This window comes from Kwoniella pini, chromosome 6 (genome assembly GCF_000512605.2).
Source record: "Kwoniella pini CBS 10737 chromosome 6, complete sequence".
NCBI lineage: Eukaryota > Fungi > Basidiomycota > Tremellomycetes > Tremellales > Cryptococcaceae > Kwoniella > Kwoniella pini.
This window is the reverse complement of record NC_091721.1, coordinates 1,573,964-1,591,246: the sequence shown is the minus strand read 5'-3', so window position 1 is coordinate 1,591,246 and position 17,283 is coordinate 1,573,964. Positions and strand designations below refer to the sequence as shown.

Genomic DNA, 17,283 nt, shown 5'->3' with positions numbered 1-17,283 from the left:
AGCTTTGATCCATTTTTAACAAGCTCCAAAGGATGATCAATGATGCGACTCCACAAGGTAACACGTATCACGTTGATTTATCAATCTACTTTCTAGTTTAATAATAACCATACTGTAATTTCTCAGACCTGTCAATTTGACAATCTCATCCAATCTATCGGAAGCCTCGGGATTCCTCACAACAGTCATTAGCTAAAGCAAAAATCTAAGCAAGTTGGGCGCGTCGTCTAGTTGAATTCGAGAGTTGACTTTCCACGCGACAGAGCATATTGCACATCATGGCTACGCCTTCATTCGTCGAACAACTAGACGCGAGAGAGTCATTTCAAGTTGATGATTCGAGGAATGGTAGTAGCTTGTCCTGGTTATACAACCTTGCTGGAGGAGTAGGTATTCATCATGGGACATTTTACGAAATTGTTCGTATTCGCAATACATATTCAGATCGAGTTATCAATGGTAAAGCGGATCCTCCTATTGTACCTTGGCCTGGAGCTCGTGTCATCGCAGATCGAGTGGATAGAATGGACGAAAATCAGATCAGAATTAGTATGGAAGGCTGTGAAGTAGATGAAGATGGAGAACTTATACCTACGGATGATAGAACATCTGAAATTGAAAGAGAAGAAAAAGAGATTCAAGATACAATTAATTCTGATATTTTCAAATCACTCCCTATAATTCAACCTGATAATAATCTACACTTTACTAAATCTCCACGAACCATTCAAGAAATTGAAAATCTTCTTTCTGTTAAAGGATCAAATCATTTCGTTCAACTTTTAGGTAAAACTTTAAATGATAAACTTGTTTTCATAAAATATGGTAAAAGTTTAACAGATTGGATGGATGATAAAAAATCAAAATTTCTAATCAAACTAAAATTAATTGGTCAATTGGTATAATTCAAGCTATAAAAGAATTACATGATAAAAATTTATTACATAAAGATTTATCTTCAAATAATATACTTTATAAAAATGATAAAGTAATTATATGTGATTTAGAATCAAGATGGACTACATCAGGAACTAGAGCTCCAGAAGTTTGTCAAGGTAAAGAATATGATAAAAAATCTGAAATTTATGCAATTGGAACTTTACTTTGGGCTATTGAAAATAAAAATATGCCTAGAGCTCATGCTTCTTTAGAATGTACTGGTATTTTCAAGGATATTATGGAGAAATGTTTAGCTGTTGATCCCGAGAATAGACCAACTATTGAAGAGGTCCTGGTTGAACTTTTGGAGCTGAAAGAAATTGGGAATGTTGAATCTGGATTAGCATAATTTTTGTTTTTATACATGTATACATAAACCTTCTAAAGTATAGCCTCAGTTAGTTGATGAGAATGTAAATACTGGAAAAGTGCGAGCGTTTTTACAATCCTTGAATGCTTGATGTCAAGAGTATCATAGTAAAATCATTTAATCTGGGCTGAGGACTATCACAGATCAGGCGATGGGTAAGTCTTCATTGTGCACAAGATTGCTAACAGTATTTATAACTCAAGAGGGATCATGTGGATATCTGTAGCTTGTTTGCAGACCACTATGAGGTAATGAACTGAAACCAGCGTCGTGGAGGTCATATAGCGGTGAAACCCATCGACCTGACCTCGTGATTTACCTTTGCACACTTCGTTTGTAACAACGATTTTGTCTTCTTTCTTCACCTCCGAACAATCACTCCATCTACTAGACTTAATTGAAACCCAGCAATTGCTGAAATGTCGGCCCCTTCTAAAGAACCATATACAGAGGACTTTGCGACCGAACTCACAGACAATTCCGATTTCGCTGGTGTACACTTCGTTCTGAAGAGTGCTTCTCCGCCCTTAACGAGTCATCACGTATTCTCAAATTCTATCGTTTCCTGGCAGCAACCGTTCCCAGCACCCGCATTCTACCTCAAATGGCTCAGCTACGGATCACCCCTCTATATCACTTCCGTTCGCACCTCCTCAGGTTCTAAAGTAAGCCAGTCTCCTTGGCTTCGGGCGGCGATCAACTTCGCTAATCAAGCTCGGACGGGGAATTATGATATAGATCTCAATCTCTCGTCAAGAGCTGTCTCGAGCTTGGGTCATAGGTCTCAACGCGTTACGATTTCATGCCGACTTGCTTGAAGTGGTTGAGGATCTTGCCGAAGGTGGCGCAAATGAGGAACGTACGAAGCAAGCTGAAATCATCCTCCATCACGGACGAGAAGTTCGTACTATTCTTTCATTTGTAGTGGTATAAACGAGCGCGCTGACGTCCGGATATAGTGGTATGGTTGCTATCGTGAGTATTTGTGGAGAACCTTGATCTTGTTCTGTTTTGCTGAAAGCACATTTAGTCGAGTTGGACTGGGCTCTATCCAAGCTCCATCAGCTCGAAACATCTGGTCAACCACCTCAAAGTTGGTTAATAGCTGAAAATTACGATTTACACGACCTGATTTCGACATCGCAAAGTGGCATTGACGACCGATCAAGCCGTAGTCGTAAAGCAATTAGTGATCTTTTCATTTATGCTGCAAGTCATCTACTTCAGTTGCACGAACAAGGCTATAGTCGTCAATTGATCGAGCTGGGCGATTCGGTCGGCTTCGAACCGGATGAATTACAGTATTGTTATGTGCCCAACTTAGGTCTACCTCATAAACAGAATCGAAACGAATTTCATAACGAATTTCCCCATTGGAATTTTGACTAGGGTTTGAAATTACCGTCGCAAAGGGATCCTCAGATTGAGATTTGCTCCCATGTAACACTCGACATAAATAGCTGTAGTGTCCATCATGTTGCCTCTTCTTGATGCAGTGATGTCTTGATGTAGTAGTGATATTAAGCAAACAATCTAGGGCATTATCATTCTTAAATCATGTACCGACTAATTGCCCGCCAAGTAATTTTACCCCGCGTTTTAACGCGTAACTTACGTGTTTTCGTTGTTTAAATCAAACCTGAAACACCTGAAACACACTCTACTACAGAGTTACTAATGTGTAACACAGCAATAACAAAATACAAGCATAGCATTAAGTCATTATGTGTTGTACACAAGCATTCCTCCCTATTTGACATCGCAAAACTTGATCAATATTGAGATCGACCATTTTTGCGTTGTGCGTTCCATTGAACAGCACTCACCTTTTTCATTGGACTGAAAGGAGATCTCTTGGCATTTTGTCATTAAACCCATTAAATCCTTTCTGGACACGGCTTAACAAATCACCTTCACGACGCCACCACTGATAGATTGTACAAACGATCTGCGATCGAACAAATAAAGTATCAAGTTCTTCTTTCTCACAATAACCTAATAACACTCGTGTGTTCAAGCAATAAGACCGAAATTATATAAGAACAATCTAGACCCGATAGAAACACATTAGAAGATATTGAAAAGAGGAACAGGTTGACGATGGAGCATAACTATCGACAATATCCAGAAATATCACATCCTTATCCTCCATCATATCGATCTCACTTATCATCATCACAGAATACCTCTTCTTTACCTCAAGCAAATTATCAAAAACGGAGGGAAGATCGATATAATTCAAATCAACTTTCAGTTAATGATAATCCATATGCCGCCGATCAGCCATTATACAATTCTGAAAGACCAGTTACACGATTACAAAGATCTGAATCTGAATCTTCTACTCATCCGGTTCTTTCCGATGAATTAGGAAAAGGATATCCTACAGGATGGACTAAAGAAGATGAAGAAGCAGAAAGGGAATTCTTAAGTAAAGGAATGATAGATTGGAAGAAATTGAGTGGATGGAGATTTTGGATAAGGAAAGAATGGTGGTGTGAGTACAAGTTCTCGTGCTTCCAACAAGAAGCCATACTGATATGTCTATGAGAATAGACTGGTATATATTAGCTATAGTCGGTGTTGTGTTGGTCATTTTGATGTCACTATATCATGATCAGGTGAGTGTCTCACTTACACATATTTCCGGCGAATCACTCATGGACGAGCGATGGCTGACCAATTCATTTGCTCGGATCCAGATCGTTGATTGGATGACACCGTTCGCAAATTGGATGAAAAAGTAAGTCGTGGGACTGCTCTGTGTGCTTGCGTAGGCGCTGAAAGTCGACGATCCCGAACAGGTTGCCTGGAGGATGGGCAATACCGATAGGTCAGCTTTGGCTTGAGTGTCTGCATTGCTATCAAAGCTGATCATCAAATTTCGTAGGTATATTCTTCGTGATTTCCTTTCCACCGCTATTCGGTCATGAGGTGAGTACTTGACCCATTTGACGAACTATTCGCGTCTCTTCAGTAGAGAAGACTAATTCTATGAACGAATAGATCTTGGCGGTGCTAGTCGGAGCAGTGTGGGGTTTGTGGATTGGGTAAGTATCTTTTTGCCATAGCTTCCCTACCAGAGGTACTGGCATAATCTCATGTTTGACAAAAATGACTGATCTCGCTATTTTTTATAGATTCGGTATCACAGCTGCGGGAACTCTTTTAGGTGAAATAGGCAATTTTTTTGCTTTCGAATATTGCTTAAGATCAAGAGCTGAGAAACATGAGAAGAATAATTTGAACTACGCATGTATGGCTCATGTAGTTCGAGATGGTGGATTTTGGATGATCTTTATCATTAGGCTAAGTGCTATACCAGGGTAAGTCCATCCGGAGATATATTGCTGGCTATGAGCTAATCAACATCTTGAGTAAACAGTCACTTTTCCAGTGAGTAATATTCCCCGCCAGTCATCCGTCCACCCGTAGGAATAGGTCTGGTTCTATGCTGACAGGATTATATAGCCGCGGTCTTCGCTACTTGTGGTACCGGATTTTGGGTATTCACAATAGCTTGTATTTTAACTTTACCTAAACAAGTAAGGAATTTCATGAGAAAGGAGATGTCGCTTTGTATAGTAGCTAATCGGTACACTTTCTCGATAGCTCATTGTGGTGTACCTCGGAGTCATCTTCGCGACTGATGAAGACACAAAGTCATCAGAGAAATGGATTTCACATAGTATCCTAATCTTTGGTGTCCGTAAGTTATGCTTTTCGAAAGTTCCTCACCTCTACGCCTATTAAGGAACCGAGAAACGGTGGACTATCCACCTCATGGAGCGTTTGTCGAACGGAACGTAAGCTAATTCTCGCTGGGTGCCTGGGTAGTCGTGACTATCTGGGCTGCATGGTATATCTGGAAGAAGATGAAACAAGCTAGAATCCAAGTATGGAGGAAAAGGAGGTTAGTCCACTTTAATCTTTCGGTTGAAGGTCGATCAGCTGAAAATCATTATCAATCAACAGGATCGAAGCTGCTTCTAGAGGTATGATACTAAATGAGGTCCGTTCTAAAGAATGGCAACAGTCCAATTCGAATCATCTCGATCGACCGACGATCAATGCAGATGACGAAGAAGCTACAAGTCCGATTCTGCATAGACATCAACATCAAAGTTATCAAAATCCTTATGATATTAGGTGAGTCATTTCAAATTACATTAAACCATTTTGAGGTGCTGATGATTATGGATTGATGAGTAGATACGAATCTCAAGATGATATGTCAATTTATCATGTAGACGGTATCAATTCAAATCAATCGCTTGGACGTAAAGTTGAACCGGAACAAGATATAGGATATGCTTATAAACCTTCTCAATTGGTTGATTCTTTTCAATCCCAACCCCGACATTCACAAATACAATTCCCACAAGCTAAATCAACAGGTAATCAAACAAACAATTTAAAACGAAATCAAACGACAAATACGAATTATTCTATAAATGTAAATGAACAAAATTCATCTGAATTTCCTATTCCTTTACCTTCTTCTCAAGTTTATGGACATGTTGATCATACGAAAGATCATACAAGGTATTAAAATTGTTCTGTAAATTAATTCAATATGTTATACATTATATATACAATGTAAATTTATCAACTTGATTTTTCGGTAAAAAATCAATGTCTATCATCTAAATGAGAAAATAATTTCCAAACTCCCAAAGTAGCTATAAGTGTAATAATAGTCTAAAAAAGGCATTTAATCAAGTCAAATGATGTATCATATCAACATAGGATAGCAATGAAATGTTAAACTACTTACGGAGATAGCGAATGGCCAAATCAAATATGGATCTTTCATTATAGGTAAAAATATTAATATAACTATTGCTGATAAAGCTTGCATGAAAAGGAAAATAGAATTGATAATTGATCTTAAAGAAGCTATAATTTCTATTTTTCAACTTATTTTCTTTATATTTGTTAATATGAGAATTCAGATACTTACGAGGTGACATCATATAACCAATCTCCATTGCGCTTACCACCTAAAACAATTCACATTAATTTGAAATTATGACATTTTACCATTTCTGATCTGATATTAAAGAGCCAACTTACAGCGAAAGATTCACTTAAACCCGATAAGAGAAAGGCAGGAAGTACGAGCCAAGCGCTCTGTACATGCCCGCCAAGTCAGCCTTTGTATGTTATGCACGAAAATTATACTAACTATAGGCGATACTTCTTCGCATGTCGTAGCATTATATCCGCAAGGGGAAGTTTGATATACCTTTCAATGGAATTCAGTCATTCGCATTGTAATTGGGATGAAGGGTAAAGTGCTTACAAGATATTGAATTATCGATGCCCATAACATGCCCAAAGTAGATAATATGAAGCCCACTATGACTCTTCGAACAGGTCCAAGCTTGATCCGATTTGAAGAGAGATAAGGGTAAAGATATCGATTAAGTAATGGAATCTGCTCAATCCTTATTAACTAGTTGAATTATCTACATTGGCTCTAATGGTTGACTTACGGATATAACTATGATTAATGGATTTCTAATTATTTCAATAGCTCAGCTTCAATTCAAATCGGGCTTGGTGAAAAGGCAAACAATACGAAAAGTAGGAAGAAGGTTCACAATATGGAAATAAAGAGATGAACTTACGCATGACTCAAAAAGTCATTAGGTATACCCTATAACATCCCGTCAGCTGATCTTCTTCCATCTGAAGGAGAGAGAAACAATCAGCTGACTCACATTGGTAGTCATTGATCCAGCTTGAGAGATCAAAAGGGCATTCAACCCTCCATCTGCTATATTATAAATGATGAAAAAAGCGAAGAATTTGCATGCTCCAAGTATATTTTCAAATTCGTTTGCTTGATCCGTTTCATTGCTATCTAGCTCTATATCGTTGACCTTGGTATGTTCTCCACTGGAGAAGTATGATCTTGCTTGATGATATGTTTCTAACAAGACAGAAGAATTTGGATTGGAGGATTTAACAAGTTTCGGATAAACGTGATTAAGAACAAATGGCATGATCAGGAAAATGACCTATACAATAGCTCATTAGCCTACCTGATCAAAATGATGGATTTGGGAGTCTACGTACACCAGGCATAAGGAAAGCCAACCAAAACCCGACATACTATACCTAGTTTTAGCCAAATATCTTACCATATCGGCTTACTCTACAGACGTACTTTTTCCGCAAATGTGGAGGTGATAGCTATAAATCCGCCTATATTGATTGATCCGTAATATACTGACATGATCTTCTGTATAGTAGCTGGTTGTTTGTAAGAGGCGTCAAGGGAAACATATGATTGACTGTAAGGTAATTTCAGATCACTTACCTTCTCTGTCCACGATCACCTTCTCACCATTGGATAAACTCGATAGGTAGTCTGAAGGAGGAAGATACTGTTCAGCCATGAGAGGTGCAATATTCGCTTTAATCAAACCTGAAAATGGAGACATAAGCTCAGATTCTCACTCAGCGGCACCAAGGGTTGAAATATTGACAGACCAGCAGATCCTCCTAGGAGTATTAATCCAATCAAGAACGGTATAAATGCACCTCCATTGTGTAGTAAAGAAGGTACTGCAGCTGTATCTAACAGGTCAGGTCTATTTCTCCCTTTCACTGCTCTACAAGCATCCGGATGTACTTACCATAAACGAACAGTATATGGGCTACCCCAGCTATCCCTGTTCCGACAGCAATAGTCTTGAATTTTCCCCATTTAAGGTCCGACAAAATACCTCCTAGCTATGAATTCATTAGCCCTTATCCGGCAATATTAGTTTTTGTATAGCTTACAAGCGGCATAGTATATGCTAGCAAGGAAAATATGACGCTAAGGGCAGTAGAAACCTGAAGACCCATTCCAAGAGCTCCAGGGGTAAGCTGGGTATTGGGCGGAGGAGCGCCTGTACCTGATCCGCCAGGAGGGAGAGGGCGTTGAACAAAATTGCTGCAGAATATTACAAGTGAGCTAAAATAAGGTGAGACCGTAGTTCAGCTGTACTTGGTGAGAATGAAGAACGACGTTGGAAGAGAGGGGTATGGGAAGGATGCAAAGACTTGATTACTCACGGAAATAATCCTCCAACTCCATAATATGACGCTCTTTCAGCTAATCAAACAGCGATCAGCTCCAATCAGATGTTCTGAGATGATATGATCGATGGATAGTTTACCTAATTCGACCAATGCTATAGCATAAGCAGCCCAAGGTACTTGTCCGGGACTGTGTCGGAGGGTTGAAAGTTGAGCAGAGGTTGGAACAGGTCCTGGTAAATCAGCTGACAGTGAATGGCTGGACGTTCGCTGGCCTAATTACGCGTAGGAGATCAAGCATCAACAGAGAGATTACTGATGGGTAGCTCACACTGAAGACTCGATATGATATACGAGTGTAGAGCAAGACATACCTCGGCCGCATTGCTCATCGTTCTCCCTCAGCTCACTTGATGCAACAAGCTCATATCCCGGACCAACTCCAGATCCCTGTTGGCTTCTACCTTCGTTGAAGAAGTTGAAGAGCCACGCTGAGATCGTAGACGGCGATGTGACCATTTGCTATATGTTCATATCGTCTGTTATTTGGAAGAAAGAAGCAAAGTATGTGTTTTTCAATTGCGCTTGGATATTTTATCGTTATCTTCGGTTATTTGATTGGCGGTGAGTTCCGATTTGATTTCCGGCATCGATGTAGTTAGTAGTTGAGTGTATATCGGACCGGGATGACAAGTGGGCAGCAGGTAAGGGTGCAAACAAGATTAGATCAATACGAAGCCCACTCACTTGTTGTAACTGCCTTCAAACTAGGACGGACAGCTTTGTATCTGCTATCACTTTTGTTCCTCCTATAAGCGAATCGGGACAATTGATTTCATTGTTTCGAATTTCGCGATTGTTATGTCTTCGTCTAACACTGTACCTGAAACAATGGAAGCTGTAATTTTCAAAGAACCTTACAAAGTTTCGATTGAAAAAGTACCTAGACCAAAATTGCAAAATGATGGAGATGTCATATTGAAAGTCCATCTGGCTGGTTTATGCGGTAAGTCAAAGAGTTTTCCTTTGTAGGATGTTTTATGTGGCAAGGTATTACCAAATAACTTGAAAATTGGTGTTCAGCTAAAATGTTTCCCGTGTTTAGGATCCGATCTTCATTTGTATAGGGGCCACGAAGATGCTGGTAAAGATTATATAATGGGTCATGAAGTGGTGGGAACAATTATTGAAAAAGGTAAAGCTGTGAAAAAATTCGAAATAGGAGATATCGTAGCTGTTCCATTCACTGTATCTTGTGGTCAGTTACTTCCCCTTTTATAAAATTGACTCTGTTTTGTAAATTCAGAAGAGATTGCTGATTTGGTTGACAATTTAAAGGATCATGTTGGTATTGTTCTTCAGGACATACTGCTCGTTGTAATCAATCTCAATTATTCGGTACACCTTCTCTTCAAGGATGTCAAGCAGAATACGTTAGAATACCACTTGCAGATGGATGTGTATTTAAAAAACCAGATAATTTACCAGATGAATTAATGTTACTTATGGCCGATATATTACCTACAGGATATAGTGCTGCATCTAATGCTAGATCTCTTTTAGATGGACCAGAAGGAAAGAACAGAAAAGACGGAGTTTGTGTTGTGATTGGTTGTGGACCTGTACGTGCTGTTTCTTAAACTTGCAAAGCCAGTGATGTATCCCTCATCAAATCTGGTGACACATCTGGCAATCTCTCAAACCCTGAACGCACAAAGGCTTATGACTGCAATTTACAGGTCGGCTTATGTGCGATTTCATCTGCCAAAACTCTCTTTTCTAAAGTATTCGCAACAGATCTCGCAACATCTCGATTGGCTTTGGCAGAGAAACATGGAGCAATTGCACTGCCTTCGTCTGAACTCAAACAGGCAGTCTTGAATGCAACTGAGGGAAGAGGTGCAGATGCTGTACTTGAAGTTGTAGGACACGAAGGAGCTTTGTTGACTGCTCTGGACCTTGTCAGACCTTACGGAGCGGTTAGTAGTGTTGGAGTTCATTCTAAAAATATCAATTTGAACGGCGGTGGATTATATGATAAAAAGTGAGTTACTTCTTCTAGGGGGTGCGTGAGTTAAAGGCGAGCTTTGACGCGGTGTAGGGTAGAGAAGCGAAGGTGGACTGGGCTCCTTTTCTATTTCAAAGCTGCTGTAATTTGGACAGATTAGGGGATAGTGTATTAGGCTCGAGATTCCCGCTATAGGACGAGTGTAGAGAGGGGATTTGAGATGAGGTCTAAAACATTTTGATAAAAATTGTACTGATTACTACTTTCAATCAGTGTCAAGCTTCAATTCGGTAGATGTTCAGTTCGGACATTTTATCAACCCGCTCTGAAAGTTTTAGTGGACAATCAAGAGATATTCAAAAGCTTCATTGAAAACAAAGTGGGATTCAGTCAAGCTGCTGAGGTAGGTCTATCTTGATATACCTGATAAGTCTCACCTTTGATATCCTACCAAGCTGAAATAATAATTTGGTTTCCGATAGTATTATGAGCTGTTCGAGAAGAATAAAGTAGCTAAGACTGTATTCGTACCTGGACAATGAAAACGTGATCAAGCGAAGTCATAGAAGAAATCACCTAAGCAAAATGCATGAAATAATGAAAGTATGCCGGATGCAATTTCGTGGATGAGGCGAAAACGTTCTATCTGGTCGCAAAGCCTTGGCTCACATGAATGTTATGAATCCATGCATACATACGATACAGGACAATGAAATGACTGGTCCTACCTTGATTGACTTTATCCGTGATGCGGCCGAGCCGAATTGATCCGGACCGAATGGCCACGTGACCAGTCGGTATATTGACTCGTAAATCCAAAATCACAAATCCAACTCCTATTATGATAACCTAAACTAATATACTATTTGATAAATCAATCAATTGTTTGCTTCTGCATTACTCTCTTCGCCAAACTCGAAATAAAAGGCATCAGGCAAAATGTCCAGATACACACCTTTGCGATCAAGTATCACCCGTTTGACATCTCGTCAATCACCATACTCTTCAATCCAAAATGTCGCACGACCTTCAGCCGCCTTCACCCAACAAATTCGAGGTTATAAGAGGAATCCTCAACCTATGAGAGATGTTATGACTGGTGAAATCATTCAAACACCAGATCTTGATGTAAGTGACTATATAATTATCTTTATCTGAAGAAGGTGAAGAAGAGATACAAGGTGGTGATTTGACAGAAATTAACATTGTTTTGAAATTGTATGATATAATAGCCATCATTATTGAAAATCTCCAAAACCACTACACCTAAAACACCATTACCACCTTCAAAATTAGTTTTCGGAAAGACTTTTACAGATCATATGTTAACTATCAATTGGAATTCTGCCAATGGGTGGGCGACTCCTGAAATCAAACCTTGTAAGTGATTATTTTCTCGCCTAATTCAGACGATCGTCCATTTCCATCTCTATTGTCAACGACGTCCGGCCGGCTGATAAATCTCACGTTTCCTTAGATGCTCCTCTGGAATTAGATCCTTCTTCAACTGTTTTCCATTATGCATTCACATTGTTAGTCTAGCCTCTGTTCAGTTGATCCAAATGGCCGAAACATTTAACTGATTCCAAGTTTAGGTTCGAAGGTATGAAAGCGTACAGGCAAGAAGATGGAACCGTCAGATTGTTCAGACCTGATATGAATATGGCACGAATGAACAGAGTAAGCATAATTACGATTAAACTGCTTTGTACTTTGATTTGAAAAAGCTGATTATCATCACACTAATTAGAGTGCCACCAGAATTGCTCTTCCTGTATGTTAATCCATATTACCAATCACCCTTAAGATCTCGTAACGATAACTTATCATTTTTCAATGGTCTTCATAGACTTTCGATGGTGAAGCATTGACAGAACTCATCAAGAAACTCGTCGTACTTGATTCAGAATGGATTCCAAAAGAAAAAGGGTACTCACTTTACATCCGTAAGTCCTTCGCATTGGCCACATACTGGGGGCTAGGCTGAATATGTGATCGTTGTATAGGACCAACATTAATTGGTACTCAAAACGCATTGGGTGTGGGACCAAGTTCAGATGCTATGTTATTCGTCATCTGTTCACCTGTAAGTATCAGGCATCTCCTTCATTTGCTATAAAGGGATTTTGCTTATTATCAATCGGTAGGTCGGTCCATACTACGCTTCTGGATTCAAGCCTGTACAGTTATTGGCAACTACTAAATTTGTTAGAGCTGCTCCTGGTGGAACAGGTGGATACAAATTGGGTGCAAAGTGGGTATCCGAAATATTTTAGGTGCTTATTTAGCTGACTTATGATTCTATATACAGCTATGCTCCAGGTGTTGTACCTCAAGCTGAAGCTGCCAAAGAAGGTTACAGTCAGAATTTGTGGCTGTTGGGTGATGAACATGCTTTGACTGAAGTAAGTCTATACCTAAATTCTGTAAATCAAATACAGAGCTTAGTTTAATTTGCTTTGATTCAGGTTGGAACCATGAACCTGTTTGTCGCTTTCAAAAATCCAGATGGAAGTGAGTGATACCCAACAGTACAACATCAAGGTGTAATTACAATCTGATTAATAACGCTTCTTATAGCCGTCGAACTTGTAACTCCACCATTAGATGACGTTGTCTTACCAGGAGTAACTAGAGATTCGTCAGTCTTTCTTCTACTTTTCACCGGCAGGAAGGAAGAAAGCTCAATTTTGATTATCATGTAATTAGTGCTCTTCAATTAGCCCGTCAACACGCTAAAGGAGAACTCGTTGTTCCTGGATTACCAGAAAAATTAGTTGTATCGGAAAGGAAGTTGATAATGGCTGATCTCGTTGAAGCTGAAAAGAATGGTACATTAGTTGAAGTATTCGGTACAGGTACAGCAGCGATCGTATCTGCTGTTGATAAGTGAGTTGAAATCCCATTCTTCACCTTGAATTCATAAACCTCGCGCGACAAGTATCACGTATGGACTGTATAATTGGCTAGCGACTTGCCTAAAGTCGTTGAATTTGATTCTGGCTGATACTGATTATATTTTGAAAATAGAATCGGATACGAAGGAAGAGATATTCAAATACCCACTGGACCTGAAGGTTTAGGAAATATAGCCAAAGGATTATTAGATAGAATTATCGCTATTCAAACTGGTGAAATTGAACACCCTTGGTCTGTCATTGCCAACCCAAAATCGGAAGTATAAATACGCAAAGTGGATTTTTGGGTAATGTGTGGCTCAGCTATTTGGGGTTATCATCGAATGATAAAAACGTTGTAAAGCTTTAGATACAGTTTTTATGCATGATTGATCTATATACAACTAAACTGAGTTCAAATACCTATTCACAAAGTTGGATGATATTGAAAATGGTAGGCAAAATGAATTTTAATCAGGTTTGTCGAGTATAATGAATATGAAGTTATGTATAAGCAATTTGAGCCTCAGATCAGATGTATGGACAACAGATTTGGTATACACAGTCGATTGGGAAAGATCTGATTTCTTGGAGTCCTCTTATCGCAAATAGGATGAGCTAATTAGGGCTCCTACTTGCAGCTCTCGATATACTGCTTGCCTGCTTTCATCATGACTTCTCTAAAATGTCTTTTGAGTTTGGTCGTATCGATTCCATCTTCAGCCTCTTTTTCGATATCTTTCCAATTGACCTTTTCGTAGCTCTTGCAGATCAACTCCCACATTTTGAGTCTGATTGATTTATCGATAGTTGTTTTCCCTTTCTTTGGCGATTCTCCCTTGAAATGCTTTTCAAGTTCAGTACCAAGCACCTGTTTCCAGTGTTGCTGGAGCTTTTGAACGTTGATATCTGTGGTTTGGATGCTGGTGAAAGGTACATTTTTGAGGTATTCGGGAGTGATCATGAACGCGATTATCGCAGCTCGGACACTGGGAGAGATGTTAGTTGAAGGAGACTTTTTTGGTGTAGGGCAAGGTGTTGCAGGGGAATCGGCTTTTCGCTTAGGAGGGGTGGCGGGAGTCTATGGGAGCACAGCAAAGACGGAGTCAGTAGAATATGCTTCTGCGTAGTGGTATCTTTGGGTACCCACGGGATATGCTCCTTCGGTCCATATCATTGAGGAGTCACCCGTGGCGACCTTTGAGGAAGCGAATGGCTGTAGAACCAAGCTGAGCGGGAGTCTCGCGCTGATAAAGGTGGTGGTCAACTCACCTGATCTTCGTCATTCGCGCTGTCACTCATTTCCTCCTTTTTTGTTTCGTGACTTTGCTTTACTTTCTTGACGGATTTTTTCTGTAGTCGGTGACCGGCTGTCAGCTGACTTCTGTGCAACAATAGCTGAAGTCCGATGATATACCTTTTCAGAACTAGTATCCTCGCTCTTGCGTCCCTTAGCTGACTTTGTACCATCTGAGGAGTGTCTTTCGTGGGTGAAAGAGGGCTGAGGACTAGCATCGTTTCCCTAGTGGACCAGGTTGTCAGCTTACAATCAACCGTGGTCGAGGTGTGTTGTCGGTACATACCTCAGCCTCATGCTCATGATGAGCCATAGCCTCGACATCCGACGCCACTCCAGTGTTTTTAGTAATTTTGGTCTTCTTGGCTGGGGTGGAGCCACTGGAATCAGACGTCTTCCGGTTCCCGGGGGTCCTTGGATCAACTTTTGATGTCACTTCCTTCGGCTTATCGTCGGTCTCCATTTTATCCTGATCATTCGCTTCCTCTCGTGATCTTTTAGAGGGCTTGTTTGATTTGGATTTCGGGCTGGCTTCATTCAATACTTCGTTAACAGCCTCTTTCTCGTCGTCGGATACTGCTTTCTCGGCCTAGTAAACCGCAATAAGCTCTAGACTCATTGGGTAGTGCTGCGTGGATGCGACGACTCACTTCTTCACCATCGATCGATTCTGCTTCTTCATTCGCCTCTGCATCGTCCGTCTCTCCTCCCGCTTCGTCATGTGTCTTGCTTGATTCTTGCTTCCCTCTATCAGCTTTTTTATTGCTGATATTCTTCTTCTGTTTCGCGTTGATAGCTGTATTTTTTGCTTTCTCGGCCTTCTGAATAGTAGGTTTAGGTGTAGCTGTAGATGGAAGCGTTTCATCTTCTGCTTTCTTCGCGCTTTTGCTCATGGTCTTTTTGCCCACTGCCATACCGGAAGGTGCAGTCAAGGACGATGACGAAGATGGGGCCACGCTTGAACTTGCCGGAGCGAGAGGTACAAACTTTTTCCCTTTGACCGTCTTCAGTAAGGTCGGCCTCGCACCTAAGGTGGAAGGATTCGATGATGGCTTCAATTCGATTCGTTTGCCTGTTGCTTTGCTGACCGGTAGAGCATTCTTGATCTTGCCCTCAGGTGTACCTGCTTTAGTGGCGGGTTTTACTAAAGGGGCTTTGCCTTTCTTGTTGCTGGTCTTGACTGTAGCCTCTTTGGTTGGAATAGCGTTCTTCTTGACAACTACTTCGCTCGAGTCATCGCCATCCGACGCGGAATTGTTATCGTCAAGCTGATCATCCTGAACGTGTGAGCACCATTAGTGGCTATTATTCACGCGGAATCATGTTGACTCACGTGGACTTCGTCGCTAGTAGCGACATCTTCCTCGTTTTCTGATTGATCAGGTGAGGCTACTATCTTGCCTTCGATTGCCTTTTTTGTTTGAGGCTACAATACACCATGAATGACTATCAACTTGATAATCAGATAGCTGATTGACCCGAAGAATGACTCACTTTACCCTTGAGTACGGGAGTGGCTTTTTGGGTAACAACCTTTTTAGCAGTTTTCTATCTTATATCGTCAGCTCAATTGTGTAAATATAGCAATTTGGAAAATAGAGAAGACTCGCGTTATTCTTTTGCGGTTTTTCATCTGGACTATCAGTTGCAGCACTCTCACCATCGTCTTTGGCTTCTTCTGCTTGTTCTTCTTCAATAGCATCGTCGTTATCTTCGGTATCGGAATCAGATTCGACGATTTTTTTGTTCTTCTTTTTAACGGTGGGTTTAATTTCAATATTCTTGCTTTCTTTCTTCTGACCTGCACTAGCAGCTTTACCGTTTATATTCTTTGACGAGGAAGTCGAGATAGGTGCAACTTTAGATTTGATATTAGATTTGGCTTTAGCTGAAGATTCTTTCGAAAGCTGCTTTTTGGATTTCTGTCGTTCAAAAATAACGTCAGCTCAGAATCGATGACCAATTATACGAAATGGAAAGATAGATTGGTACCCAAGTATAAATAAATACACTGACTTTTTTGTTCTTCTCTTCATCTTCTTCATCGTTTTCATCGTTCTCCACTTCATCTTGATCAACTTCTACATCTTCTTCTTCATCACCTTGAGCTGAATTACCATATTCTTCTTCACTATCTTGTTCTTCTTCTACCACAAAATCTTCTAAATCATCATCTGATCCATAAGCTTGATCAGACGAAGTCATATTACCATAAATCTGAGCAGGTTTACGTTCTCTAGTAGGTCTCGACATGTTTCTAAACATTTTTTCATCTCGTCAGCTCTTCCATAAAGCTACTCAGAGCTGATCATGAGGTTTATGGATAATACAGATTATGTGATTGAATTGACATATCACTCACGACTTGATCAACAATGTTCAAAGATGCGGAATGTAAGATATAATTAAGTATGAGAAGATGAAGCACGTTGAAGAAGAAAATGAAAAAGAAGAAGAATTAAAAAAAGAGATAAATCGATTCCGGATGTAAATACATCACAAGAGAGTGTGTGAGATTGACGTTGACCTAGTCAGTCCAACGCACGGATCTCCCAATCAATATTGAACATGATTAATATTAACATCAATCTCATAACCTCCTTTGCGAATCAAACAACCGCTTTAAGTAATTTGATTGTCAAATCTCACCTTCATATGAAATAGATGATTCATTTCAGCGTTACTCGTATTTAAATTGGAGTAGTAAGTATTCAATAGCCTCAGCAGGGAACGTCAA

General features: G+C 40.0%; 7 protein-coding genes across 7 annotated transcripts; 5 read left to right on the top strand and 2 right to left on the bottom strand.

The window, feature by feature from the left end:
• Positions 1–278: 278 nt before the first annotated feature.
• I206_105035 (uncharacterized protein) lies at positions 279–1,288 on the top strand (the record flags this gene model as incomplete). Its single annotated transcript, XM_019154338.1, has 2 exons — positions 279–891; positions 951–1,288. 2 exons carry the CDS (start codon positions 279–281, stop codon positions 1,286–1,288), a joined length of 951 nt encoding a protein of 316 aa, XP_019013078.1.
• Positions 1,289–1,728: 440 nt separating this feature from the next.
• I206_105034 (uncharacterized protein) lies at positions 1,729–2,698 on the top strand (the record flags this gene model as incomplete). Its single annotated transcript, XM_019154337.1, has 4 exons — positions 1,729–1,974; positions 2,048–2,209; positions 2,269–2,284; positions 2,340–2,698. 4 exons carry the CDS (start codon positions 1,729–1,731, stop codon positions 2,696–2,698), a joined length of 783 nt encoding a protein of 260 aa, XP_019013077.1.
• A 711-nt stretch (positions 2,699–3,409) lies between these two features.
• On the top strand, positions 3,410–5,861 carry I206_105033 (uncharacterized protein; the record flags this gene model as incomplete). Its single annotated transcript, XM_019154336.1, has 13 exons — positions 3,410–3,806; positions 3,866–3,930; positions 4,012–4,052; positions 4,114–4,142; positions 4,200–4,243; positions 4,316–4,359; positions 4,450–4,635; positions 4,695–4,705; positions 4,781–4,854; positions 4,922–5,018; positions 5,147–5,222; positions 5,285–5,458; positions 5,522–5,861. The coding sequence occupies 13 exons, from the start codon at positions 3,410–3,412 to the stop codon at positions 5,859–5,861; spliced, it is 1,578 nt and encodes a 525-aa protein (XP_019013076.1).
• An 80-nt stretch (positions 5,862–5,941) lies between these two features.
• I206_105032 (uncharacterized protein) lies at positions 5,942–8,863 on the bottom strand (the record flags this gene model as incomplete). Its single annotated transcript, XM_019154335.1, has 18 exons — positions 5,942–6,010; positions 6,087–6,208; positions 6,273–6,312; positions 6,386–6,442; positions 6,498–6,557; positions 6,615–6,749; positions 6,808–6,832; positions 6,943–6,971; positions 7,036–7,335; positions 7,394–7,429; positions 7,485–7,570; positions 7,638–7,745; positions 7,811–7,891; positions 7,957–8,053; positions 8,105–8,258; positions 8,381–8,420; positions 8,485–8,577; positions 8,719–8,863. The coding sequence occupies 18 exons, from the start codon at positions 8,861–8,863 to the stop codon at positions 5,942–5,944; spliced, it is 1,677 nt and encodes a 558-aa protein (XP_019013075.1).
• A 342-nt stretch (positions 8,864–9,205) lies between these two features.
• I206_105031 (uncharacterized protein) lies at positions 9,206–10,894 on the top strand (the record flags this gene model as incomplete). Its single annotated transcript, XM_019154334.1, has 6 exons — positions 9,206–9,350; positions 9,450–9,602; positions 9,683–9,966; positions 10,084–10,388; positions 10,626–10,755; positions 10,835–10,894. 6 exons carry the CDS (start codon positions 9,206–9,208, stop codon positions 10,892–10,894), a joined length of 1,077 nt encoding a protein of 358 aa, XP_019013074.1.
• A 397-nt stretch (positions 10,895–11,291) lies between these two features.
• I206_105030 (branched-chain amino acid aminotransferase) lies at positions 11,292–13,536 on the top strand (the record flags this gene model as incomplete). The annotated part of the gene is made up of 13 exons (XM_019154333.1): positions 11,292–11,480; positions 11,585–11,732; positions 11,830–11,884; positions 11,948–12,032; positions 12,103–12,126; positions 12,202–12,298; positions 12,359–12,438; positions 12,500–12,606; positions 12,664–12,757; positions 12,821–12,866; positions 12,933–12,993; positions 13,062–13,241; positions 13,383–13,536. 13 exons carry the CDS (start codon positions 11,292–11,294, stop codon positions 13,534–13,536), a joined length of 1,320 nt encoding a protein of 439 aa, XP_019013073.1.
• A 344-nt stretch (positions 13,537–13,880) lies between these two features.
• On the bottom strand, positions 13,881–16,799 carry I206_105029 (uncharacterized protein; the record flags this gene model as incomplete). The annotated part of the gene is made up of 10 exons (XM_019154332.1): positions 13,881–14,330; positions 14,400–14,465; positions 14,522–14,602; positions 14,667–14,771; positions 14,833–15,135; positions 15,197–15,823; positions 15,880–15,972; positions 16,041–16,063; positions 16,207–16,468; positions 16,563–16,799. The coding sequence occupies 10 exons, from the start codon at positions 16,797–16,799 to the stop codon at positions 13,881–13,883; spliced, it is 2,247 nt and encodes a 748-aa protein (XP_019013072.1).
• Between the last annotated feature and the right edge of the window lie 484 nt (positions 16,800–17,283).